This window comes from Rana temporaria, chromosome 5 (genome assembly GCF_905171775.1).
Source record: "Rana temporaria chromosome 5, aRanTem1.1, whole genome shotgun sequence".
In the NCBI taxonomy this organism is placed as follows: Eukaryota; Metazoa; Chordata; class Amphibia; order Anura; family Ranidae; genus Rana; species Rana temporaria.
This window is the reverse complement of record NC_053493.1, coordinates 327,703,276-327,727,114: the sequence shown is the minus strand read 5'-3', so window position 1 is coordinate 327,727,114 and position 23,839 is coordinate 327,703,276. Positions and strand designations below refer to the sequence as shown.

Here is a 23,839-nt window from a genome sequence, read left to right as displayed (position 1 = left end):
GCTTCGACAATAAAACCTGGAAGCCGAGGTGCACCAGATTTTGTACTCTCCGGTTTTAGTAAATCAACCCCATAGTTATATAGTTTTCCTATTTTCGCTACCTGTTAAGATTCCAATCATGGTTTTCAGCTTTTTGTAATTTGCTACACATGCAACAAAAATTTAAAATGATGTCCTTTCTTTTGATTACTTTGTTTCTTGTCAAATTTGCTATTGAATTTTCTCCTTGTAAATTAAAAACCATGTCTGTTTTTTTACCATCTACATGAGCACTCATTCTTTTACTTCTAGTACATAAACGCCATTTAAGCATCTCCTGAAGGAGCTCCATGCAGAGCGAAACATGTCAAGAGGATTGGCTTCATATGTACCTGTACAGGATTAAGTAGGCTCTCTGAATATGTACTGTCAGTTTCTTTTTAAATCCCTGTAAAAAAAAACTCAATTTGTTTACACGTTTGTAATGATCGTTTAATTGGTCATTTAATCATTTGACACGGGTAAAATCCCAAAGCCTGTGACCTCTTACCCCTCTGTCTGTTCATGTGTCAGAATTACATTGTATACCCCCCGTATGTTGTGGTCGTTCTAATAGTCTCCTGAAACCATCGATGCCCCCTGCTGAGACCACCACCTGTGGGAGGGAATTCCACATCCTTGCCGTCAAACAATGCAAGGACTTAAAGGCCAGTGAGGTTTTATACCATTGCTATTTTTTTGGTGAATTCAAAGAATTACATTTTTTTTTTTTATTATTATTATTATTATTATTATTATTATTATTATTATTATTATTATTATTATTATTATTATTATAGGTATGTGTGCACCTAAAAGTAACTAACAGGTTAACAAATGTCTTCACTTTGCATTCAGGCAAGTTATTTATTAACCAAGTGCAAACATTCATTTCCAACATCTCTGTTTATATCAGCACTAGAAAGCACGCCTGGAGTGAGATGCATTCTAATATGAGATGCATAATAAGGCTCCATCCCTCTCACAGAAAACAACCGGTCACTGCCAGTGAATGCACAGAATGTCGGTCCATAGGAAAAATTTCTGAATCTAAAAAAAAAAAAAAAAATTGTCTGCATTGTTAAGTAATCTTTCAATCCACCAATGCAGGATTTGAATGCCGCTGGTAGTACAGCTTCTGGGCCAGCGACAAACAATATGGCTGCCCCCAAGTCACTTTGAGGAGGTCCTTTACAAGTGGGCTTTTTCAGTCCCTCCTACACGGTGGGCTGCAGCAAAGCAGATTTGTGCTCCAGTGAATGATGCTTTTTTCCATAGAGATTTTGCTGCTGAAATATACAGTGATCAAGTGCTAGACATAAAACAGATGTCAGAGCATCTGTTTAAGAGATATAAAAAGAAAACGTAGCCCCCTCTCTCCTCTCAGAAGTCTGGGCAAATCTCCCAGCCCTGCTCCACAAGCTCCGGTTTAATGGAACGCAAGAGAAATGGTCCTTACATCACAAGAACACCTTGTATCTTAAAAACCACCTTGAGCAATTCCCTACTAACCATTACCAAACAAACAGGAAAAAAAAATATCGACGCATATTTACTCTGCAGTAGCTCAATCCAACTCCTCATCACTAGGAACACTGTGCTGAGCAAGTTACAGGGAATGAAAAAAAAAAAAAGTTTTAGTGTCAAGTAGCAATTTGTATTCTAGGAAAAACAAATACTCATTCATTCCAGTGCTTCCTTGAGACGCCTGAGAAATGAACGTGCTACTGAGCAGAGGGAAACATTGTATGCAACCCAACAAATAACTTTTCTATTGTCAGGGATGGCCTTAGGTATAGGGTGCCAGACATAATGCACCAACCAGTCTGTTGGTGGTTAAATCTAGCCCAAGCAAGATAATAGTCAAATATTTGTCAGACACCAAAATTATATATATATATATATATATATATATATATATATATATATATATATATATATATATATATATATATATATATATATATATATATATATATATATATATATATATATATATATATATATATATACACATACACACACACACACAAAGTATGTATGTGTGTAAATAAAACACACACTTTTTTTAAGGGGTGTGTTCTCCCCCTCCCCGCCAAATGCTAACTGCCATTTAATAGGCCCTTATTATGTGTTTTGTTTGTTTGTTTTGAAGTTAGATTAGGAGTAGACATTTAGGCTTTACCATACAACACCTATTAAATTCTGCTACCCCATTGCCCTTGATACATTTTGGTATAAATCACAATGTAAAGTACATTTTTCCTGTTTTTCCTGTGCAGTCACGTGAGTGCAGAGATCAGGCTCCTCTGTGCAATGTAAAGGGGGGTGAATTCTAGAGAGCCGTGATGTCACTCATCGGTGTCCACTGCTCTAGGCATTGTCGGGGGGGGGGGGGGGAGCGTTCCCACCCACCAGCTGCACATTACACAGAGGGGACAGAGCACTGCTGTCATGTGACTTCATAGAAAAACAAGGAAACCTTTATATTGTGATTTATGCTAAAATATACGTAGAGCATTGAAGAGCAAAAAAAGGAGGAGGCTTTTAAAATGTGGGGTATGATACAGCATAGTATAGTTCTATTTTATGTAGAAGAACATTAGAGGGAGGCCAGGAGTAAAAAACCTAAGGCTGCAGTGAGAATCCAGCCGCGGGTTACCCATACATGTTGGACACAACGTAGGCCGACTATGCCAATGTTCACCGTCTCCTTAAATGGAATCTGTCTTGAAAGGAAAATGGCCTTGCTATTCGGGTGGCCCTAAGGCTTTAATCGCTTCAGCTGAGGACCGGAAGAAAACATGCAGATAAGGAACCCCATAACTAACCAACATGCATCCTTGTTTCAAGCCGGCAACAAAATATTGAAGCCAGAAAGCCACAATGACAGCCAAGCAACAAGTATTTTATGAGGGTAGTAAAGAATAAGCAGTTCCTTTTTTTCTTCATGGCAACATTTTCTTTAAAGTGCTATTCCAGGCAAACAAATTTTCAATTGCAGACCAAGCCAATTTTCAATTAAAAGTAAAACAAAGCATCAACTTTTATAAAAATTATTTGAGACATGGGTGGCCATGTCTGCACCATTCGACATTACCAACGTCCATCCAGTCCATAATCGAAGGAGCTAGGTGGACAATTGTTGCCCAAACAGGGATAGCATTCAGGAGACATCAAAGCTTGTTTGGCTAGCTTCAAGCACCATTTGTTACACTTCAGCAGTAGCCTCTTCCTCTCCTTATGCCGCGTACACACGATCGGAAATTCCGACAAGAAATTCTGATTTTAGCTTTCTTTTTTTTTTTTCTAAAGTGTATTTTGTGCGTGTACTCGAGAGAGGAGCCGGACTGCAGGAGTTGGGAGTAGGCAGTCCTCCCCCAGAGGCAATCTGCCACCTTTCTCCATGCCCCGGGTGGCAATGGCGGGTGTGTGAGGGGGTCCTCCCACACAGCCCGCCCTACCTGCTCCGCTTTAAAGCCCAACGGGGCAGAGGGACTCCCTACAAGGGAGTTAGAGGATCTAGCCCGCTCAACCAGCCCCGTTAGTCCTTCGCCTCTCTTTTTAGAGACCGCGTGGTCAAAGTGCGTGCATGTTTAACTCAATTTCGAGTGCGTGTAAGTGTGGTGGTTTTTGTGGGAGGTGGTTGGGCGTACTAAGCGCAGGCTTACCTCGCATAGCACACCCACCGGGAGCTGGGCTGAGACCACCGAACTCAATTCACATGTAGCCGAGACCGGGATCCGAACCCCTAGCTGCATGATTTGAGCTTTCAGTCGGAAATTACGACCGTGTGTATGTACCCATCGGAAAATTCGCTCGTTTGTATGGAAAAAAAACACAAGTTTGAGCCAACATTCCGTCCAAAAAAAAAAAAAAAAAAAAAAGGTTTTCTTGTCAGAATTTCCGATCGTGTGTACGCGGCATTAGGCTTCATGTACACAGGAAGTTTTTACAACCTCTCCTGAACGATTTAACTTGACAGATAGTAACCCACATTTAAAACGTACGTTTTGCCACGTATGCTTTAGAAGCGTTTCTAAATAGTCAAAAACGAATACCGCCTGTAAACTAAACACGGCTAAACGCAGGTTACCACATTTAGATGTGTTTGGCGCTTGAAATGCCTCTAAACTCATTTTTTTGCTTTCCAAAAACAGCCTCATAACTCAACTGCCTAGAAACAACTCTTAACGACCCTGTACTGATAAGGTAACAGAGGAGAGTTCAGGAGCAGTTGAAAAAAAATGCCCAACTGTACCCAAAAAACAGTTTACCAGCAGCAGTGTACATGACACCTTGTACTCTTCCAATTTTTCATCCAGTGACTGAAAGATTACAATAGATGGGCAACCACAACATTTGTGACTCACACCAACTACATTAGGTCAGAAAAAGCTTTTTCTTAAGCCGGCCATACATTGATCGAAATTCGTCTAGTTCATCGAGGACCGGACAAATTTTGATCCCTGTATGAGCAGGCTGGTTGTACACAAACTACTGTACAATCAACCTGTTGGGTTTTTCCCCCAAACGATCAGTGTTGCCGACAACACTGATCAATATATTATGAAGAACACGGATTGCAGGGAAGACTCCCCACGGTCAAAAATAAATCCACAGCAGGAGAATTTCCCCCATCCACCTTGAATGTGTAATTGGGGGAATTAGATCAGTTATTTTTATTTGAATGAAAGAAAAAAAAAAATGATCGATGTATGGGCTTGCGCTATATGGTTAATGGCCACTTCGCCCTGCGTGTTTTTAGAAGGATCATGGATGCTGGGAAGAGCCTGGGGAGAAATGTGCACACACACACTGTATATTTCGATACAAGAGCTAACTGAACTTGGAGTGTACACATTATTATTCATCAAGATTTATATAGCTAAGCATTTTCTTCTAGGATTAGAATAAGATACAATGTACAGCAACAAAGTCAAATGTATCTGCAAATAGCTTATATTTCTACAAGGAGTAAACAAAGGTCATAAAATTGCCACTGTAAAACAATTTGTCAAGAAAGACAAAGCATGCACAACACAGGCAAATGGTCTTGAATTGAGCGTTCAGTCAGTCACATAAATATGACTGGAATTTCCTGGGGCCTTATCCCATGATATCTAGAAAGGGAAGCTTGACTAAAAATAAAGTGAACTGGCCGAGTTCTAAAATAATGTATATATTTGCTGCACTTCAGCCCGATTCCTGCACTCCAATGCTGTACTTTGTTACAGGACATTAGGCTTATGCAGTATCAAGGTGCTGAAAGCATTGGCATTTCCTGTAATCAGTCCATTTAAAATTGGGGTGCAATTGGCTAGTGCATCATATTAACCTTAAGCCCAGGTTCACACTGATGCAGGTTAGAAATCGTGTAAGGTCATCTGAACTCGCACGATTTCAAACCGGCAATGCAGTTTACTTCAGGGTCAATTTGACAGACAGTGGCGCTCCTGAAGTCACCAAAAGTAGTACAGAAACTACTTTTGGGAATCGAGATTCGGAAGGTGCCATTGCCAGCAATAGCTGCCGATTTGGCATGCGATTTGACACGTTGCGTGTCAAATCAGCCCAATGCGAACGTGGGCTTTCTGCAAAAAGCACCAAAAAACAGAGGTGTGAACTCAGACCTGAAATGTTTAGTAACATAATAGGGTAAAAAAAAAAAAATAGTACAAAAAGAGCAAATAATTGCTACTGTAAGGGGTTCATTTTTTACTGTTGGACAGTGAAAGTAATATTTACAGTAGCGATTTGCTCTTTTTGTACTATAAAGGGCCAATTTTAGTTTTTTTTTAACCCCATTATGTTATTGGCCGATTAATCGATTATGAAAATGGTAATCGATTCATTTCATAATCGATTAGTTGTTTCGGCCCTAGTTAGATGGCAGTCAGGTGTTAAAGGATAAGCGGTCCGCTCACATACAACCGCCCATTGAGGCCAATATACATACGACCGCCCATTGAGGAGCGTGGGCTGTGTCTGTCTGCATCAGCGGAGCATCGTACAGGTTCCCGAGCTCTGGCTGTACTTCAACACCATGTGGTCTTTGACAAAGTTTCTCCACCTTATCTTTGTCACTGGAAATTTAATGGTGGGAGTGGACCAGTTGTGTTTTAATTCATTAAATAATCTAGGGAAAATCTAGGTCTTATTGTATACTGCAAAAAAAAAAAAAAAAAGTTGTATGATCCCACCTTTAATCAGCTGCCACCATGCCAAGTTCTTGATCTTAAAAGGGTTCTTAGAATAAAAACAGCAGAAGTTTCATAACCAAAAACAATACTGATACAACTTCCTGTTGTTCCATACCTTTTATGTTTACACTTAAATCAGAAAAATGTACAAAGCAGGAAGTTCACAAGCTGAGTTTGTGTGAAAGCTACATAGTGTCAAGAGAAAAAACATAAAGCAGATGTGTTACAAGTACATGTAGTAAATATGATCTTAGTGCTCAGATTTAGTATACTCTTACCTGATGAACAGGCACTTTCTGAGGGGTATTCTGAGGTGACTGGTGAAGCGAAGTCCATGGTTGATGATGAGAATGTGAAGATGGTGAAGACTGATGGTGCATAGCTGGATGAGGCTGACAGTTTGCCATTTGCTGCTGAAAAGACTGATGACTGGGATGCTGTTGGCCAGACATCATCCGTTCTTGTATTGCCTGTGGATCTGCATGGCTAACTCCTGGACAGCCATTTGGTCTCATATGCCCACCCATCTCCCTTGGTGTTGAAGACATACCCATGAAGGCCTGGCCTTGCGGCATGTTCCGGGGACCAATGGTTCTTTGTCCCATGCCCATGTTGCCAGGGGGCTGATGAGCTGGAGGATGGGGCATATTTGGGTAACTTCCAACATCCATAGGAATCCCTGCACTGCCAGGCCTAACTTGTGGAGGAGGGGTGCCTGCTGGATTGCTCATTGCTTTCAAGGGCGACATGGGAGGTGGAGAAGCATATCCCTGAGGCTGTGAAGGATGCATAGTTTGTGTGTTCATTTGGTTAAGTGAGCCGCTAGGATGAATGGGTTGCTGGTGCATCAGTCCTTGACTATTTGATGGAAACCCCACAGCATTTGGGTATCTAGGTACAGACGGAGTCATTGGAGTGCTGTTTGTAAGGCCTAAGTTCTGATTCATCCCTGTATTATTAACTAATCCCTGATTAAGGTTACTATAAGGATAACGGGAATACTGCCCTGAGTTGTTTAGCGTAGGTGAAGGTACAGTCTGGTTTCTAGAGTTATAATTAAGGGACTGCGGCCTAACTGCACCCTGCTGAGGAGGATTGGGAGAAAATCTAGGACTGTGAGCAACAGATTCTCCATGCAGAGTAGCGGGGGGATGATGATGAAATTGCTGGACTGAATGACGCAGTGAAGGCCCCATATTTGGATTTTGTTGTGGGACATGAGACATGTGCCCAGGCCCTGCACCACCAAGATAGGGATTTCCTTGGTTAAGACCATCTTGTCCTTGTGAAAACTGGTTCATTCTTTGTGGCTGTAGTGGACCATGTTGCTGCATTGAAAAATCTCCCCGAACCATGTAATTGCCCATTTGCTGAACATGTTGAGGATGAGAGGGACCTTGAGGAGCAGAAGGTGTCTGTGGTTGCTGCTGGGACTGTTGCTGCTGGTATGTTGGCCTTATCTGATCGGGCACTTGCACTGCCCTAGGTCCCCACATAGAACCACTGTCCACAAATGGCGCTCCATGCCTGTCATTTTGCATACCAGGATAGACGCCCATTTGGCTACCACCATGGGGCACCTGAGAAACAGGCGTACTGTGATACTGTGAATGTGGAGAGGCAATACCATTACCAGGAGTGTTAGCCATCATTCTGTTAGGCTGGTCTATTATGTGCATTTTCTGAGGCTCGTATTGGTTATAGTGATCAAAGTGGGTCAGCTTTGCTTGGTTTTGACTGCTGGGGTTATGATGATGAGGAGATTGCAATGAACCAAAACCCTGATCCATAGGCATTTGTTGTGCCAAAGAATTGACAGAGCTTTCTGGAAAACCACATTCCCCAAGGGCCTCCAGGCCTTCGCTGAATAAATTTCCATCTTCCCCAAACAGACTCATCATGCCAGGGTCCGCCATCTTGTTTCTGCACAGTGCTCTTTAGAGCCACAAGCGCAAGATTGTGCTTCACCTCACGAGTGAGGCGTTTGTCCTCAGAGCTGTTAATCCTTGGCTAATCTCTTACATGTCATTCCATATTTTCTTAATTCTTTCGGACCCTTCAGTGTCAGACAGTCTGGCAACTGCTCCTGGAGGAAAAAAAAGAAAAAAAAAAAAAAAAAAAAAACACGACATTAATAACGTGGCAGAAATTTGACTTTTTATAATGCTTTAATAGCAAAACAAAATACAAAGCAGAAAAGTTTAAACTCCACTTGCACACAGCAATCATTTGTTAGGTGGGAGAGAACAAAGGGACACTGAAAATGCAGCAGTAGCATCAGCTGCCACAGCAGGCAGACAGATGTATGGATAGAGCCAAGCATCCCATCTGCTAAACTAAAGCCCTGAAAATGCTCTAGTTACCAACAGCGTGTCCTTAACCTTATTCCCCCGAGAAGTGTAATGAGATGAGCAAGCAGCAGCATCAAGGGCTGTGATAAGCTAAAGTTAGCAGAAAACGCTAGTCCATTTAACAAACACCAGAAGGTAGAATGTGACCCTTTAAAAGTATCCTAAAATATATTTCAAACAAGATATGTGACCAGATTCTCTTTACTCCCTACCCCAGGCTTCACACAGTAGACATCTTGTCCTGGCTTCTCCTTAAAAGCCACGTGGTATGCATCCATTGCTCCTCAAACAGCGACCACAAATCCACAACTTCTAGCACCTCTACTCAAGGTCAAATTATCTGAAAGGCTTGCTTCATACTGCGGGCAGAGCAGGGTGATCCTACAAGATAGAATTAGGTGCCCCGTGCCCATTTATTAGGCTGCCTGGGAACACCGTGCTGGAAAGTGCAGCTGAAAACCTACACTATGGGCAGAGCTGGTATTCTGCTTTTCTGAACAATTTTATATACTTTGCAGATGGAGAGAAAAACAATAAATGGAGTTTTATATTTGGCAATTTTATTGTGTGGCTGAGTCACAGCTGTCCAGCAAGGACGACAGGAAGTTCACTCACCAGGTTCACTGCATTGCTTAATGTGCCATGGATACAAGTGGTTATGACAGCATCCGCTCAGACTGTGCCCAAAACTCTGCTGACTAGACAGTTAACTCTTCCAGCTCTCTGCAGGACCGTTCACACGGCATCTACACTCCAGAGGCTGAGCAAGAACCTTTAAATGGGTTGCATAGAAGACTAAACTGCTAAACAAAGCTACCGTAGAAGAAAAAATAAATAAAAAGTGTGAAGGAAAAAAAAAAACTTTGGGAACTATAGTGCACCCTGAAGAGCATCAATAAGTGCTGCTACATATCTGACTTTACAAGACAAGAACAAACAGTGTCCAAAGAAAGAAAGAAAGAAAAAAGCAATCAAAATGCATTTAGATCTTAGAGATAGAAGGAGGTGAATGATTAATACAGCTACTGATCTGAACAAATGTGAATTGAAGAATCCCAGCCATGCTTGGAATTTGTCACTATGATTCTAAGGCATAATCTTATTTTTCTTTCCAAGTATTAATGGTCGTGGGCCGGTGCTTCTGCGGTACGCAATGGGAACAAGTAGCTGGATTCATAACTCCTCTGAAACTTTCCTCAGGAACAGGCTACTTCACAGATGACTGCATGAGTGCTATGGAAGATTAACTCCTTCCCGGCCAGATTACCCCGTGCCGGGGTCCACATGGAAAAAAATGACCGTGCTTCAGATTTTTACATACAAATAAGAGCAGGCACTGGCGATAAGCACTGAATCAAATGAATCTTTCATCAGATAGACCGAGAAGAAAGCCACACATTCCCCCCCAGCCTTTTCTTGATAAATCTGTATATTTGATACTACGCTTAGGAGAGAATTGGTAATTCGCATGGGATGTGATGTTTACCAGGCATTCACATTCTTTATTCCATGCATGTAGGGTAGATCCCCATATAAGAGCCTATAAAAGCAGCAGTATGGAGATTCAGTTTAGCTGTATTCATATCAACAAACCCAACTTTGGTCATTTCAACTTTGATGTGGACACCAAATTTTTGTAAGCAACAGTATGCAAGCCTAATTATATCATATAGTGTAATGATTTAGCGATAGTTCTTTCCACCTCCAGAAATAATCCTTCCTGACACACATACAACTATAAATATCACCTCTAACACTAGCTACAGCCCCTCACAAGCTCAGAAGTGGCAAATCGCAAGACACGCTCCAAAACTACAGCTAGTAATTATGGGATCATTTATGGTGACCCAAAGTACCGTATATACTCGAGTATAAGACGAGTATTTCAGCACATTTTTTGTGTGCTGAAAATGCCCCCCTCGGCTTATACTCGAGTCACCTTTTTGCGCCTGATCTCCCGGACCTTGGGGACCCGGTACCAGCCGGCCGTAGGTCCCCTGGACCCCAAACTTGGCTCACTCTTTCTCTACAAGTGTGCAAAGTTTGTTGTCTGGGGGACCTACAGCTAGAATGTACAGATTTTTCAAAGCCGGGCACCCCTTCTATAGACTCCCATGTGAAACAGTCATTTCTACGGTGACTTTGGGGACCGGTACCGGTGATCTGACGATATGGTTCCTGCCTTGACTGCGCAGGCACAATCCTTGCTGACGGAAATCACAGAACCTCCAGGGCGACGTGGAATTTGAGGTAAGTGGCCAGTCGGCCTCACGTCCTCGCTTCGCTCGGACGGCTTGCTGCACTCGCTCGGCATCCTGGCTTTTTTTTTTTTTTTAACATCCTCCAATCCACGGGGACGTTAAGGAATGAGCCTGGATGCCGCCCGAGGTTTGGCGATTTCCGTGGGCTTCATCCGCGCCTGCGCAGTCAGGCAGGGAATCATCTCGATAGGGGAACCAGATCGACAAGACACCGGCCTGTCGTAGATCCTCTGGAGGCATGCCGATAGACACCCTTGGCTTATACTCGAGTCAATACGTTTTCCCAGTTTTTTTTGTGGTAAAATTAGGGCCTTGGCTTATATTCGAGTCGGCTTATACTCGAGTATATACGGTATGTGTATGGTTGAGACAAATATATTGCAGCGATACATATAAAACAAATTTCAGTGATTGCTTTAAGGAAACCCTGATTTTTGAATGTAAGCTTCCAATAAACAAACTACCTGCATATACAGCAATTTAGCTGAAAACAAATTAGGTCAAAGCTCCCAACTACCAGCCTTCATCCTGAATGATAATAATTTGACCTGATTTTTTATTTTGGAAATTGAAAGATCTGGCAAACCTTTCAGGAAAGTGACAAGTAAGCCTTCTGACCAGCATGTACAGAGCCATGTAGCATGTCACTGTATCAGGTCCAGTTTACCATGCATGTCTGGGCACCACTGAACGTGGCTTTGACCATATACGTGACATTTATCAAAGTACTGTATAGCAGCCTCAACTTTTTCAACACTGCAGAAACCTTGAAATAACTCTCTGGTCTCAGGGAACCCCTGCTAAAAATCACTAGATCAACAAATCATTATACATTAGTGTGATGGTCAGTGGGAAGAATGCTCCTTACTCTTGTGCTCATTTAGATTCAGAATACTTTATTATTCCCAAAAGGAAAATGATAAAAATTGGGAAGAATCCACATACGGTAGCTAAAAAGATCAAAGATGTCAGTGGGAATTTCTGTGCCCACACACCGATACATTTCATAGTCCCATGACATCACTCCTCAGTGTCACATATTTTAATAGCAGCAAACCCCCGAAAACCAACTACAAAACAATAGGTTCTTTGTGACCTTTTTTTTTTCCGCTCCCTACTTATGTGATATCTGCACTCTACCTTACAAAGTTAGACTAGGTTTCAAATTTCAGACTGCATGCAACATTAGCTTTATAAAAAAAAAAAACAACGCTCCTAGCAGCCACTTTTCAGGGGTTTTTTTCCCCTGCTTCTAGAAGCAAATGGTGTTATCTTATGCGTCCATGCACACCATCCTAGTCTAGAAGCGTTTTAAAGCTTCAGCATTTACGAGTGGGAAAAAAAAAAAAAAAATTGCGCTATTGGGAGAGAGTTGCTGGAAAAAAAAATGCTGAATGTTCCTAACTGCTGCTAAAAGCTGGCACAAAAAGGCCATTAACGTTTTTCATCCAGTGTTCCGCCATTTTTTTTTTTAATCTTATAATGTGCACAGATCCTAAATATTCTGGCTTACGTAAGAACAATGAGAAATTCAAAAAGTTGCATGCAACCTGGCGCACTTATGATTTATCCTTTACTGACCCAATATTTAAAACTAAAATATAAAACAGCTACCGTAGGTTCTGTACAGTCATACTTGTCTACAACCTCCAGGAAGGACTAGCGGCATGTGCGCCTATCATTACAGAAAAGGAAGAGAGGGCTGGAAATAATGCACTGAAATTAAAGCCTCTCTATTGTAATTGTAGGGATTAGTAAACTGCATCTGAAGACCTTTGGTCATTAAAAGAGAAGTATAGGGTTATGTTTCTTTCCAGGCTCATACGCTGAATGCAACATCAGTCCGATTCTGCATCTGTCCCCCCAGTGGCTCCAGGGCTGAGAACTGAGCAATCTAACACCACAGATCACTCTGTTCTTACGGCTCCCTGAGCAGAGAGCTAGTGACTGTCAGTCAGCAGCTCACTTGAGTGCAGGACTGTGGAGGGAGGGGGGGCAGCAGCAGGCACAGGCTCTCAGCCGCTTGCTGAGAAGCTGGGTGCCTGTCCAGGCATGTGGGTGGATCCCAACTTCCTTGTCCCGATCTTACCCAAACCTTGTCTGCTGAAAACAGGTCACAGGAGTCTAGAACGAACTGCACTCCTGTGATCCGCAAGCTTTGGCTGTACTTCTGATTTAAGACTACTAGTTCTGGAAATTGTAGCCACTTGTTCCTCCATAAGCAACCCTTAATAAGAAACCACTTGCCTTACACCAGGACCCATGGCATGTTCACCTGGGTGAGCATGTCGCTGGGCCTTACCCCAAGAGAATGTACTCCAGCGAAAGAAAAAGATTTGTGATCCTCAGCTTTTCCAGGATCCAAGTAGACAGAGTAAAAAACGTATGTACGCTACCCTGAATGTAGGAGGGGGGGGGGGGGCTAGTTTTAGGCTGGGCTTCTCCTATGGGTCACAGGAGTGCAATTAGTTTTGCACTCCTGCAACCCATTTTCAGTGGAGAGCAGTCTGAAGTCCGCTCTCTGCTGACGGGACCAAGTTCAGTCCAGGAACCGAGTCATCCTAGCTTGGGAAGTCTGGATCCGCCAGCTGCCTGATGGCAGTCTCAGCAAGCGGTGAGACGGCCGCTTCCTGCCCCTCCACAGGTCAGCGCTCCAATGAGCATGGAGGAGCAGACCAGGAGAGATACACACTGACAGTCTGCAGCTCTCTGCGAGGTGAGAGAACTGAAGTGTTCGGTGGCTTGGAGGCAGCGGAGGACAGATGCAGCATCAGTCTGATGCTGCATCCACCTAGGCAAGTATGTATAAGGGAAAAAAAACATCTTTTATGTACAACTAAGCTTGGAGTGGCTTTGATAGGCATAGTACAGACTGCTATGGTGAGATTTCCCTATAGTAGCTTGTGTCCCCATCTATCCCTGACTGCCATAATGAAAAGGTGTCAAGCAATGGTTTAATCTACCTAATGAACAAGCCATTGGAAGCACCACCATGCATCTCAAACTGCTATGGCAGCTGGGAAGAAATATGGAATTATGGCAGGGGTATCTTTCCATTGTATATGGTGTCAGCAACCCCAAAAAAGTAAAATCAGTTTTGTATGGGTCTGTTTTTTTGGTGCAAAAATCAGGGCTTGGCTTTTCCTTTGAAATGTACACCATATCCCTGTTGTCCAGTATATTATACAAAGGACATCTGCAGAAATCAATAATACCAGCTTGTATAAGCCATACAGCCCAGTTACTTCAAACCGTTAACTGCCTTTTTCCGCACCAGCACAAGCTTCTACCCTGAAAACAGCAATGTCCTTGCTGATCCTTGGGCTTGTTTGAAGCAAGTGATGTGCACGCTCATTTTATCTGTGTCAGCAATAGAACAGATCCCTGCTTGCCAGATTATGATGAGAGGAGAGGGGAGAAGGCAGCCATAATACTGCCATTACCCGTCAAGTGATCTCCTGGCAAATATATTTGCTTACAAAGCTGCCACTGGAGGATTCAGAGACAGGAGTCCAATGGAGGCAGCAAAGTCCGAGTATGCAGCGATATAAAAAAATAGAATCCTATGTTTTACACCATGTACAGCCACAAATTTCACATACTAAAAACTGTATGCATGTTCTTTTCAAAGGAGAAAAAAAAAAAAATCCACATGCAATAAGCAAATGTACTCTAACCTGCCCATCCTCCTGAAAACCGTGTGGCCTACCCCTCCCCCTCTCTCTACACCTCCAAAGGTCTTTTCTTCTTCCTTGGCCTGAGCTGCAGCTGAAAATAATTTATCTCCTCTCTTTTCAAGACTGTGGCATATGTGATGGGGGAAACAGAACCATCATGAATAAACTGCAGCACAAAGACTGGCTGAGTGTCACAGGATACAAAGGGCCAAAGGTCATCCCAGTGAGCTGGAGGGTATTACGCTCATTCAACTATTTCCACACACACACACACACACACACACACACACACACACACACACACACACACACACACACAATCATGGAAAGCTTTTTTCAAAACTGAACACAGAAACAAAAAAAGTCAGTCTAATAAATGCAAGTGATCCAAGCGTTTTCCTCCAATGTCCAACTCGCATGTGTAGAAAGAACCCCCCAAACTGAAGTTAGATCAACCACACAATAGAACTCATGATCAAATTTTAAAAAGACACTACTTTTGTTTAAAGAAAAATCCTCTAACTGCTAGAATGATTATTTGTGCCCCTGTATGCGCCATCAAATGGAGCAAGCCTGATCACTGTGCTTTCTAAATCATTTAGGGTTTGTTCACAACAGCGGCCACTAGTGAGCGCTATGAATGGAGCAGGGTGGATTCCTTGTAGACGATGCATCACAAGGCTTTCTTATTTTTAATTCCAACTTTGTTGCAATTTAACAAAATGCCATTTAATTTACCACAGCAGGTTACAACACACTGCTAAACATGAAGTGGAGCATGGCCGATGTTTTTCAATATCTCCTAAATGTGCACCATGCAGAAGATACTTGCCGTTTTATCAGCCGGCAACGTCACCAGCATGTGCGTGGCAGTGACGTCATTGCGGCTCGGCCATTCAAGCAGACCAGGTGAAGATGGAATTTACAAAAAATTTAAACATTACACATCCCTCCTCTCAACTGACAATGCTGCAGTCTGCTGTGTGTGCCTCCTCTGCTTATTCATCCAAAGCAATCTCTAATACAGGAGGCGCGTTACTGGCCTGACCACCAGGTGAAAACAGAGGGGAAAAAAGCCAAGAAAAAAAAAAAATACTGATGCCGCCATCTCATGATTGTTAAAGCGGGATTCCGGGCATATTTTTTTTTTGCAAGCTAAAATTAATCACATTAACCCCTTAACGCCTGCCGCACGACTATATACGTCCGCAAAATGGCACGGACAGGCAGATGGGCGTATATATACGTCCCTGCCTTCTAGCGGGTGGGGGGGTCCGATCGAGACCCCCCCCCCCCCCCCCCGCTGCGTGCAGATTCCCTCGGGGAGCGATCGCTCCCCGAAGCTGAAGAACGGGAAGAGCCGTATGTAAACACGGCTTCCCCGTGCTTTACTGTGGCGGCATATCGATCGAGTGATCTTTTATAAGGGAGACTCGATTGATGACATCAGTCCTACAGCCACACCCCCCCTACAGTTGTAAACACACACTAGGTGAACCCTAACTCCTACAGCGCCCCCTGTGGTTAACTCCCAAACTGCAACTGTCATTTTCACAATAAACAATGCAAATTAAATGCATTTTTTGCTGTGAAAATGACAATGGTCCCAAAAATGTGTCAAAATTGTCCGAAGTGTCCGCCATAATGTCGCAGTCACGAAAAAAAAATCCCTGATCGCCGCCAATAGTAGTAAAAAAAAAAAAATTAATAAAAATGCAATAAAACTATCCCCTATTTTGTAAACGCTATAAATTTTGCGCAAACCAATCGATAAACGCTTATTGCGATTTTTTTTACCAAAAATATGTAGAACTTGCAGGGCTGTGGAGTCGGAGGAAATTTTGGGTACCTGGAGTCGGAGTCAGCAAACAATGCACCGACTCCAACTCCGACTCCTACTAAATTTAGATTGTCGGAACATTTAGGAGTCGAAACATTTATCTACCGACTCCACAGCCCTGTGTAGAAGAACACGTATCGGCCTAAACTGAGGAAAAAAAAAATTATATATGTTTGTGGGGGATATTTATTATAGCAAAAAGTAAAAAATATTGCATTTTTTTCAAAATTGTCGCTCCATTTTTGTTTATAGCGCAAAAAATAAAAACCGCAGAGGTGATCAAATACCACCAAAAGAAAGCTCTATTTGTGTGTAAAAAAGGACGCCAATTTTGTTTGGGAGCCACGTCGCACGACTGCGCAATTGTTAAAGCAACGCAGTGCCGAATCGCAAAACCTGGCCTGGACATTTAGCTGCCTAAAGGTCCGGGGCTTAAGTGGATAAATAGTCCCTAAAACATATTAATAGCTCCCCAATCCTTTCCAGAAATCATTGCAAACACTTGCCTTATATCCTCCAGCTCATGTTGTGGCCGTATCCATCATATGTGTGGGCATGTGAAGCCCAGTTCCTTTTTCTTCCTGGTTTTCAGGGAGAGGTGCATGCTGGGCGATTTTTAGGCACAGTAATGCCCAGAGACTCCTGGGAAAGGAGTGTCATCATTCCCCAGGAGGCAATGGGGTCTTAGGACAGGAAGTTGAACCACCTAGGACCAGGAACTAGGCAGATTAAGAAATCTGCCTGGTAACAGCCAGATAGAAGCATTTAAAATGTTTTTTTTTTTTTTACATTAACCACTTAAAACCCGGACCATTATGCAGGTAAAGGACCTGGCCAGTTTTTCAGCACTGCGTCGCTTTAACTGACAATTGCGCGGTCGTGCGACGTGGCTGCCAAACAAAATTGGCGTCCGTTTTTTCACACAAATAGAGCTTTCTTTTGGTGGCATTTGATCACCTCTGCGGTTTTTATTTTTTGCACGATAAACAAAAATAGGAGCGACAATTTGGGGGAAAAAATGAAATATAAAAAAAAACACATTTTTTTCCCTCAGTTTAGGCCGATACGTATTCTACATATTTTTGTTAAAAAATAAAATAAAAATCGCAATAAGCGTTTATTGATTTGCGCAAAAGTTATAGCGTTTACAAAATAGGGGAGAGTTTTATTGCATTTTTATTAATATTTTTTTTACTAGTAATGGCGGCGATCAGCGATTTTTTTCGTGACTGCAACATTAAGGCGGACAAAAAGTGCAATAAAAATGCACCGATTACTGTGAAAATGACAATGGCAGTGAAGGGGTTAACCACTAAGGGGTTAAGTGTGCCTTAAGGGAACGATTCTTACTGTAGGGGGACGTGGCTGTAGGTGTGATGTCTCTGATCGTTGTTCCCTATAACAGGGAACAGACTATCAGTGACACTGCCACACAGAACGGGGAAGGTGTGTGCGTGCGCACACACACACACACACACACACACACACACACACACACACACACACACACACCTCTCCCCGTTCTTCAGCTCCTGTGACCTGTTTGTGGTTCACCGGCGGCTATCAGGTCCGCAGGTGCGGTCACGGAGTTTCGGACCGGGTCACAAGCGTGCGCGACCCACGGCTGGGCTCTTAAAAGGCCACGTACCTGTACGTGCCTGTGTCCAGCGTGCCATTCTGCCGACGTATATCGGTGTTAGGCGGTCCTTAAGTGGTGAAAGGCAAGCTGTTAATAGAAAGTTCATTTTTAGGGTGGAACTCTGCTTTAAGTTGCAATATATCCAACTTTTGGTTTTAATAACGCTTGAATTGATTGTTGTCAAAAAGAAATAAATATTCAGGAGACTGGGACAATATGAATTATCCAAGCAGTCAGCATGTTCCGTATTGGTAAATGGCCCACCTGCACGTCCTCCATACAACACACACACACACACACACTACTGCGACACCAAGTTGTATGTTCCAGAAATGTGAGCAGCCGATATACAAATCTCAGCTTTTCCTATTGGCCACAAACCCTTCTGCCTTCCAAGCCATCCATTAAGATGATTGGCACCAACCATAAAACTATGGAGACAGGAAGGGTGGGCACCAAACTCATCTTTTACAAAGTAGAAGTCAAGATTAGAACATCATGGGAGTATTCTTTTGAAGTATGGTTTTCACTCACTATACATCTTCTGCAAATGCGTTCTTGTGTGTTCAGTCTCAACATCCCATGCAGTGAAATGCATGCAAAAAAAATGGGAATTCCATGTTTCCCAAAATCAGATACAAGCAATGTCATACATGTTCTAAAGTAATGTGTGCATAGTAGTGGTAACATGGAGTATTCATCCTGAAATTGATTATCCAGGTCTGTTTGAAGGTTAACTATAGAAACAGTCTTTACTACCAACTGCATAGGAAGCACTTTTCCTGGGGGGAGGGGAGCAGTGTGCAAGGCATTTAAACAAAGTAGGATCTACACAGTGCCAGGCTTGTTCCATAATACAATCCAGATTGTAGTTTACTATAGTCCTATCTTTAAATTATTTGCGAAAGGTTACTACAGTAACAAGTTACCAAGTATACCTGGCAAGTTACGTGAATTTTCGTGTTTTTCAAAGCATTTTATATGCGCTGCTATTGAAAAGCCTGGAAAAAAAAAAAAAAAAAAAAACAAACACACACACACCACCACGTTGCACTAAAATAAGTGCCTGCACATTTTTGCAGTCGCACAGAAGCACATTGCATAGGTGTGAATGGGCCTCATGCACAATAATGGCATTCCTCTTGTCCTGCACAGCTAGATACACATTATACAACTTTTGTTGTTCAATTTCCTTTAGACTAAGACCCCATACATTCTATTCAACTCCATTAGATTTACCAAAACTATGTAGTGCAAGGGCTAGCCTGATTGCATATAAATTGAAACTGGTAGGGCCAGTTCACACCAGATACAGTTCCGTGTGCTTTTTCCCTGCGCAAAATGCATGCACAGTGTTTTCCATGTATTCCAATGGCTCTAGTTCACACCATGCAGTCAGTTTCCAGTGCAGAAACTGACCAGAAATGGTCTGCATGGTGTTAACTAGTGCCATTGGAATGCATGGAAAACACTGTGCATGCATGTTGTTTCCGGTAAAAAAAAAAAAAAAAAATTGTATAGTGTGTATCAAGCATTTAGGCCCGTGAAAAATCGAAAGTCCAATTTCATCCGACTAACGATCTGCCGATTTTCAGAGCCTAGCAAGCGAAAAGAAAAAACAGACGAAATGTGTTCGACAATCTGATCGCATCTATGAGGATTTACCTTCGACTATGTAGTGCAAGGGCCTGCCTGATTGCATACAAATTGAAAGTTTAGGTTTGACCTCATATGTGGTTTTGGTAAATCTAAAAAAAAAGGAAAAAATTGTAGTGTGTATCCAGCTTAAAACTGAGAAACGACATTAGTCTCAATATAATCCTGGCCATACACAGGCAGATACTTGCTACCACCGTAATTCAGAAAGCTCCAGTCATTGCTGAACTTGCTACATACCAACTCATGTTAAAATACACATTTTCTGCTCTCCCTCTGTGCGTCACAAGAATTACTACTGCGATCAACAGCCAACAGAAAGAGCCAGGCAAAGCGGAGAGCGAAAATATCTACTACCAAAAAACTTGTTACCTTGGGGCTCCAGAAGTATTCGTCATTTTATATTCATGAATCCCATTGAAACTACATTACATTCACAATATTTTAGGTGGCATTCTTTAAAAATTATTGTATCGCGCAAGAACCCAACAAACAAAAGAATAGATAGGCAAAGTATACAGTTTCCATAGACACCGTGGAAGCGTCCACTAGAGAAACACCAGTACACCAAGAGAACAGCATTGATGACATGGCTACTTGTATAACTCAACCATAAGACAAACCCATCCTTCAGATTCCACCATGTAAAACAAGTTACGGTTCCTCTCATAACCACTCTTAAGTGACCAAAGGGGCTCTGTTCCCTACGATTGTTTATTCGGTCAATGAGCATTTCAATCCCTTCAACATGCTGGAATTCCAACAAAGCCAGCAAATATAAATGAAGACAGTACAGAACACAGCTTTTGTTATTGCAGTGTTGAGTGGTTAGAGCCCCTGTCAGCTTTTTTTTCCCGTCTATAACCTTGCTGGGGAGACTTAAAGGGGTTGTAAAGGTTCGTCTTTTATTTTCTAAATTTGTTCCTTTGTTGGTTAACCCACTTACCTTTTCCTTCGATTTCCCTTCTAAATGTTTTTTTTTCTTTGTTTGAATTTTCTCACTTCCTGTTTGTCCTCAGTAAGCTTGCCCCCATCACCCGAGCAGCGGAAAGTAATTTAGAGCAGCTTATTGAACAGCTTACTGAGGAGGAACAGGAAGTGAGAAATTCAGACAAAGAAAAAAAACATTTAGAAGGGAAAGTGAAGGAAAAGGTAAGTGAACCAATGCACTAGCTTAAAGGAACCTATTTAGAAAATAAAAAACGAACCTTAACAGTCCCCTTTAGCATAAATTCACGTATATCTAGAGGTGAAGCCAAAGTTTTCCCTAAAATAAACTCTGAAAGGACATTTGTACCTTAAAATGTTTGTCCTTTTGGTTTCATATACAAAGTAATTTTAGAGGGTGTTGGAAGTCCACGCAAGAATTGACAGACACACAGTACACTCCTAAACCCAAGTGTATAGCCAAGCTCACTACTTTGTTTAGTGAATGGACAGGGTAGAGGAGGTTTTGCCAAATACTGTGGACAATGCTGATCGCATGGAGGAATAATAAAACCAGGACATGCGATTGCCACCCAATCAGTGGAAAGTCATCTCAAACCTAAAAAGGCCGCTATAGGGAATTCTCCAACTCTGAACCACGAGGCGTTAGTGGTGAGTGAATAGCATATTATGAGAGACACCCTAAAGTGATATTCAATTCATCGGTGGAGTCAGAAGACATCTGTGGGACGATCTCCTTGACGGCTTCTTTGCTCTGTTCTACCCAATTTGCAGTGTCATGGGAGTCTTTACTCCGGATTATATGCCCGTATTTGAATTCTCACAGGGAAAATGGATTCCTGCCAATTAAAGCAGAAGGTATGCCAGCTCAAATAGATCTTAGTCCATGGAGGCACATAAATTACTAGGTTATTTAATGAGTTGGTGCACTTTTATTGCACTTACCCTTAGAGGAACCCAATACCTTTCTCAAGCATATCTAATGATCCACACAAGTACCTGTTCCCACACCACCGGAATCCTTTATACTAGGACCGTATGGAATTTTCAATAGAGACTGCAGCATGCATGGGAAAGAGGAGCAGGGCCCGAGTGTAAACATTTCCAGGCTGGATAGCACAGAAGATCTCAGTGGAGTAGGGGCAGGTAAGTACATTACGTTCAAGATCTGCTGGGAAGCAACATTGGTGCCAACTACTGGGAAGAGCGTGCTGCCGATCCTTTATCTTGGTATCTATGAACAGTTAGACATCTGCAACCCCATGAATGAATGGGGGTGGAAGGGGGGCAGTGTGCCCAAGGCTCATCATACAAGATGCAATCTGATCATAGAATCTCTGTACAATCAAATTTAGATCAAAATATGCAATATGAGGACCCAACTAGATTAGTATCTAATCAGGCAGATCCCTACACTACATGTTTGTAATATGTGTGGTGAGCCTAAAGTGCCATTAAACCCACAACAGTAAAATTAGTCTGTATATGCAGTAAAGCATGTGCGTTATCACTGTATAACCTATGGGGTTAATCCTCTGTATTGTGTAAAAAGGCTATTTTATCCAGTCTTTTAACCCTCCTTTTCCACTGTCCCCAAACCATCTCCTAATAAGACGGAGCCTTGGGGGCACTCTGCACATGCTCAGTTTTCTGTGTATCACTAGAGGTTTTTTTTTTCCTTCAGGGTGCATGTGATTGTCATAGGGCCAATCAGCACTCAGAGGTCCTGCAGCCTCATAGGACAGAGGAGAATGAAAACTCCTACAAACTTTAACCAGACATTGATAGAAGTCACAAGACTGCTATATACTGCTGATAAATACTTTTTTTTTTTTTTATCAGTTTAGATTTGCCAAAACTATTGCATTTCCATGTTCTGTGTACCGTCGGAGACCAGGTATAGTGACTGCAGGCTCTGTTTAGTAACATTTAAAACCAGTAGTCTAGAAGCTACAAAATGAATACAAAATATCCATATATCTATTACACGATCACCCATGTACTCGTATGCAAAGAAAAAACACACACTACCGAAGTCAAAGGTCTGCATATTACAAGCCCCAAAAATAGATTTAGGGCAAAGCACACAGCATGTTAATAGGCTTTTGAACTGTTAAGTTTCTAGAGTGCGGCCAGTAGCCGGAGATCCATCCAAAGTTTTGAAAGCCGCCTGCATTCACTTAGGAAAAGTATTTTACCATTTACCACAAATTACTAACAGACAACATGATTTGCCAGCCATGAATTGGACTAAAACGAGCATGAAGAATTGATGAAATCTGGCTTTCCCCGTACAATAAGTAAACAGAACTCGGAACACATTAAGGATAAGAGATCAGCAAAAACACGCCAGTTATAGGAACACGTGCTGTAACTGATGGAGCGTGGCCCCATGCAACACATCTGAAACATGGAAAATTTAACCCAACTTGTTTCAATAGAAGAGAAAAATGCATTGGACAGCAGCTTTCATGACGTCCTGTGTTTGTTGGAAAAAAAGCCATAAAACTAAAATGGGACCCAATTTCCACATCAAGCAGCCACTGAGCAGAAGATGCGGAGATGCAGGCATTATGAAAAAAACACTGGTAAGAGCCATGTTGGTAGAACAAAAAAAACTTGCTTAAAGCGACTTAACCTCTTGGCGCTGACAGTGCACATATGTGGCCCTTTGGGCGGGTGGGCTTTTACACCAAGCAGCCCTGTGTAAACAGCTTACCATGCTGAGAGCGTGCTCCCTACACACTCCCAGCACAGTAGTTAGAAGGGGGAACAGTACACTTGATGCATATTTGCCATTGGGAGCATTCCAATCATGTGACCGCTGTGACAGCCAAAGTGATCACATGACCTGAATGCCCACCTCTAGGCTTTTAGAACTCTTTGGGTCCTTTCACACGGAGCGGACCGTTTGTGTCCGCTCTGTGTGTCCGCCAAAGCTCAGCGGGTATCATCCATCATCCCCGCTGAGCTGTCGGCGGATAGGGCGGTCCCCGCACACAGTGCAGAGACCGCCCTGTCTCTGCTCCGCTCTCCCCTATGGGGGATCGGATGCAGACGGACCGTCTGTCCGTCTGCATCCGATCCGTTCCGCCGAACGGAAGAAAAATAGGGTTTCTTCCGTTCGCAAAAGCGGATCCCGACGGACGCGGACGTTAGCGGATGCTCCATCCGCTAACGGACGCGATCCCATAGGGATTTATTACAAGTCCGTAAACGGACTTGTAATGAACAGACGAACAGTCC

The 23,839-nt window shown here is 42.6% G+C and overlaps 1 protein-coding gene across 1 annotated transcript in view; it reads right to left on the bottom strand.

Annotated features, from left to right (window-relative positions):
- CHD7 (chromodomain helicase DNA binding protein 7) overlaps positions 1 to 23,839 on the bottom strand; it is a 177,895-nt gene that overhangs the window by 134,971 nt on the left and 19,085 nt on the right. The window contains exon 2 of the mRNA XM_040354257.1: positions 6,500 to 8,307. Coding sequence (XP_040210191.1) covers positions 6,500 to 8,137 — 1,638 coding nt within the window. The 5' untranslated portion in view covers positions 8,138 to 8,307. The remainder of the gene's footprint in view (positions 1 to 6,499; positions 8,308 to 23,839) is intronic.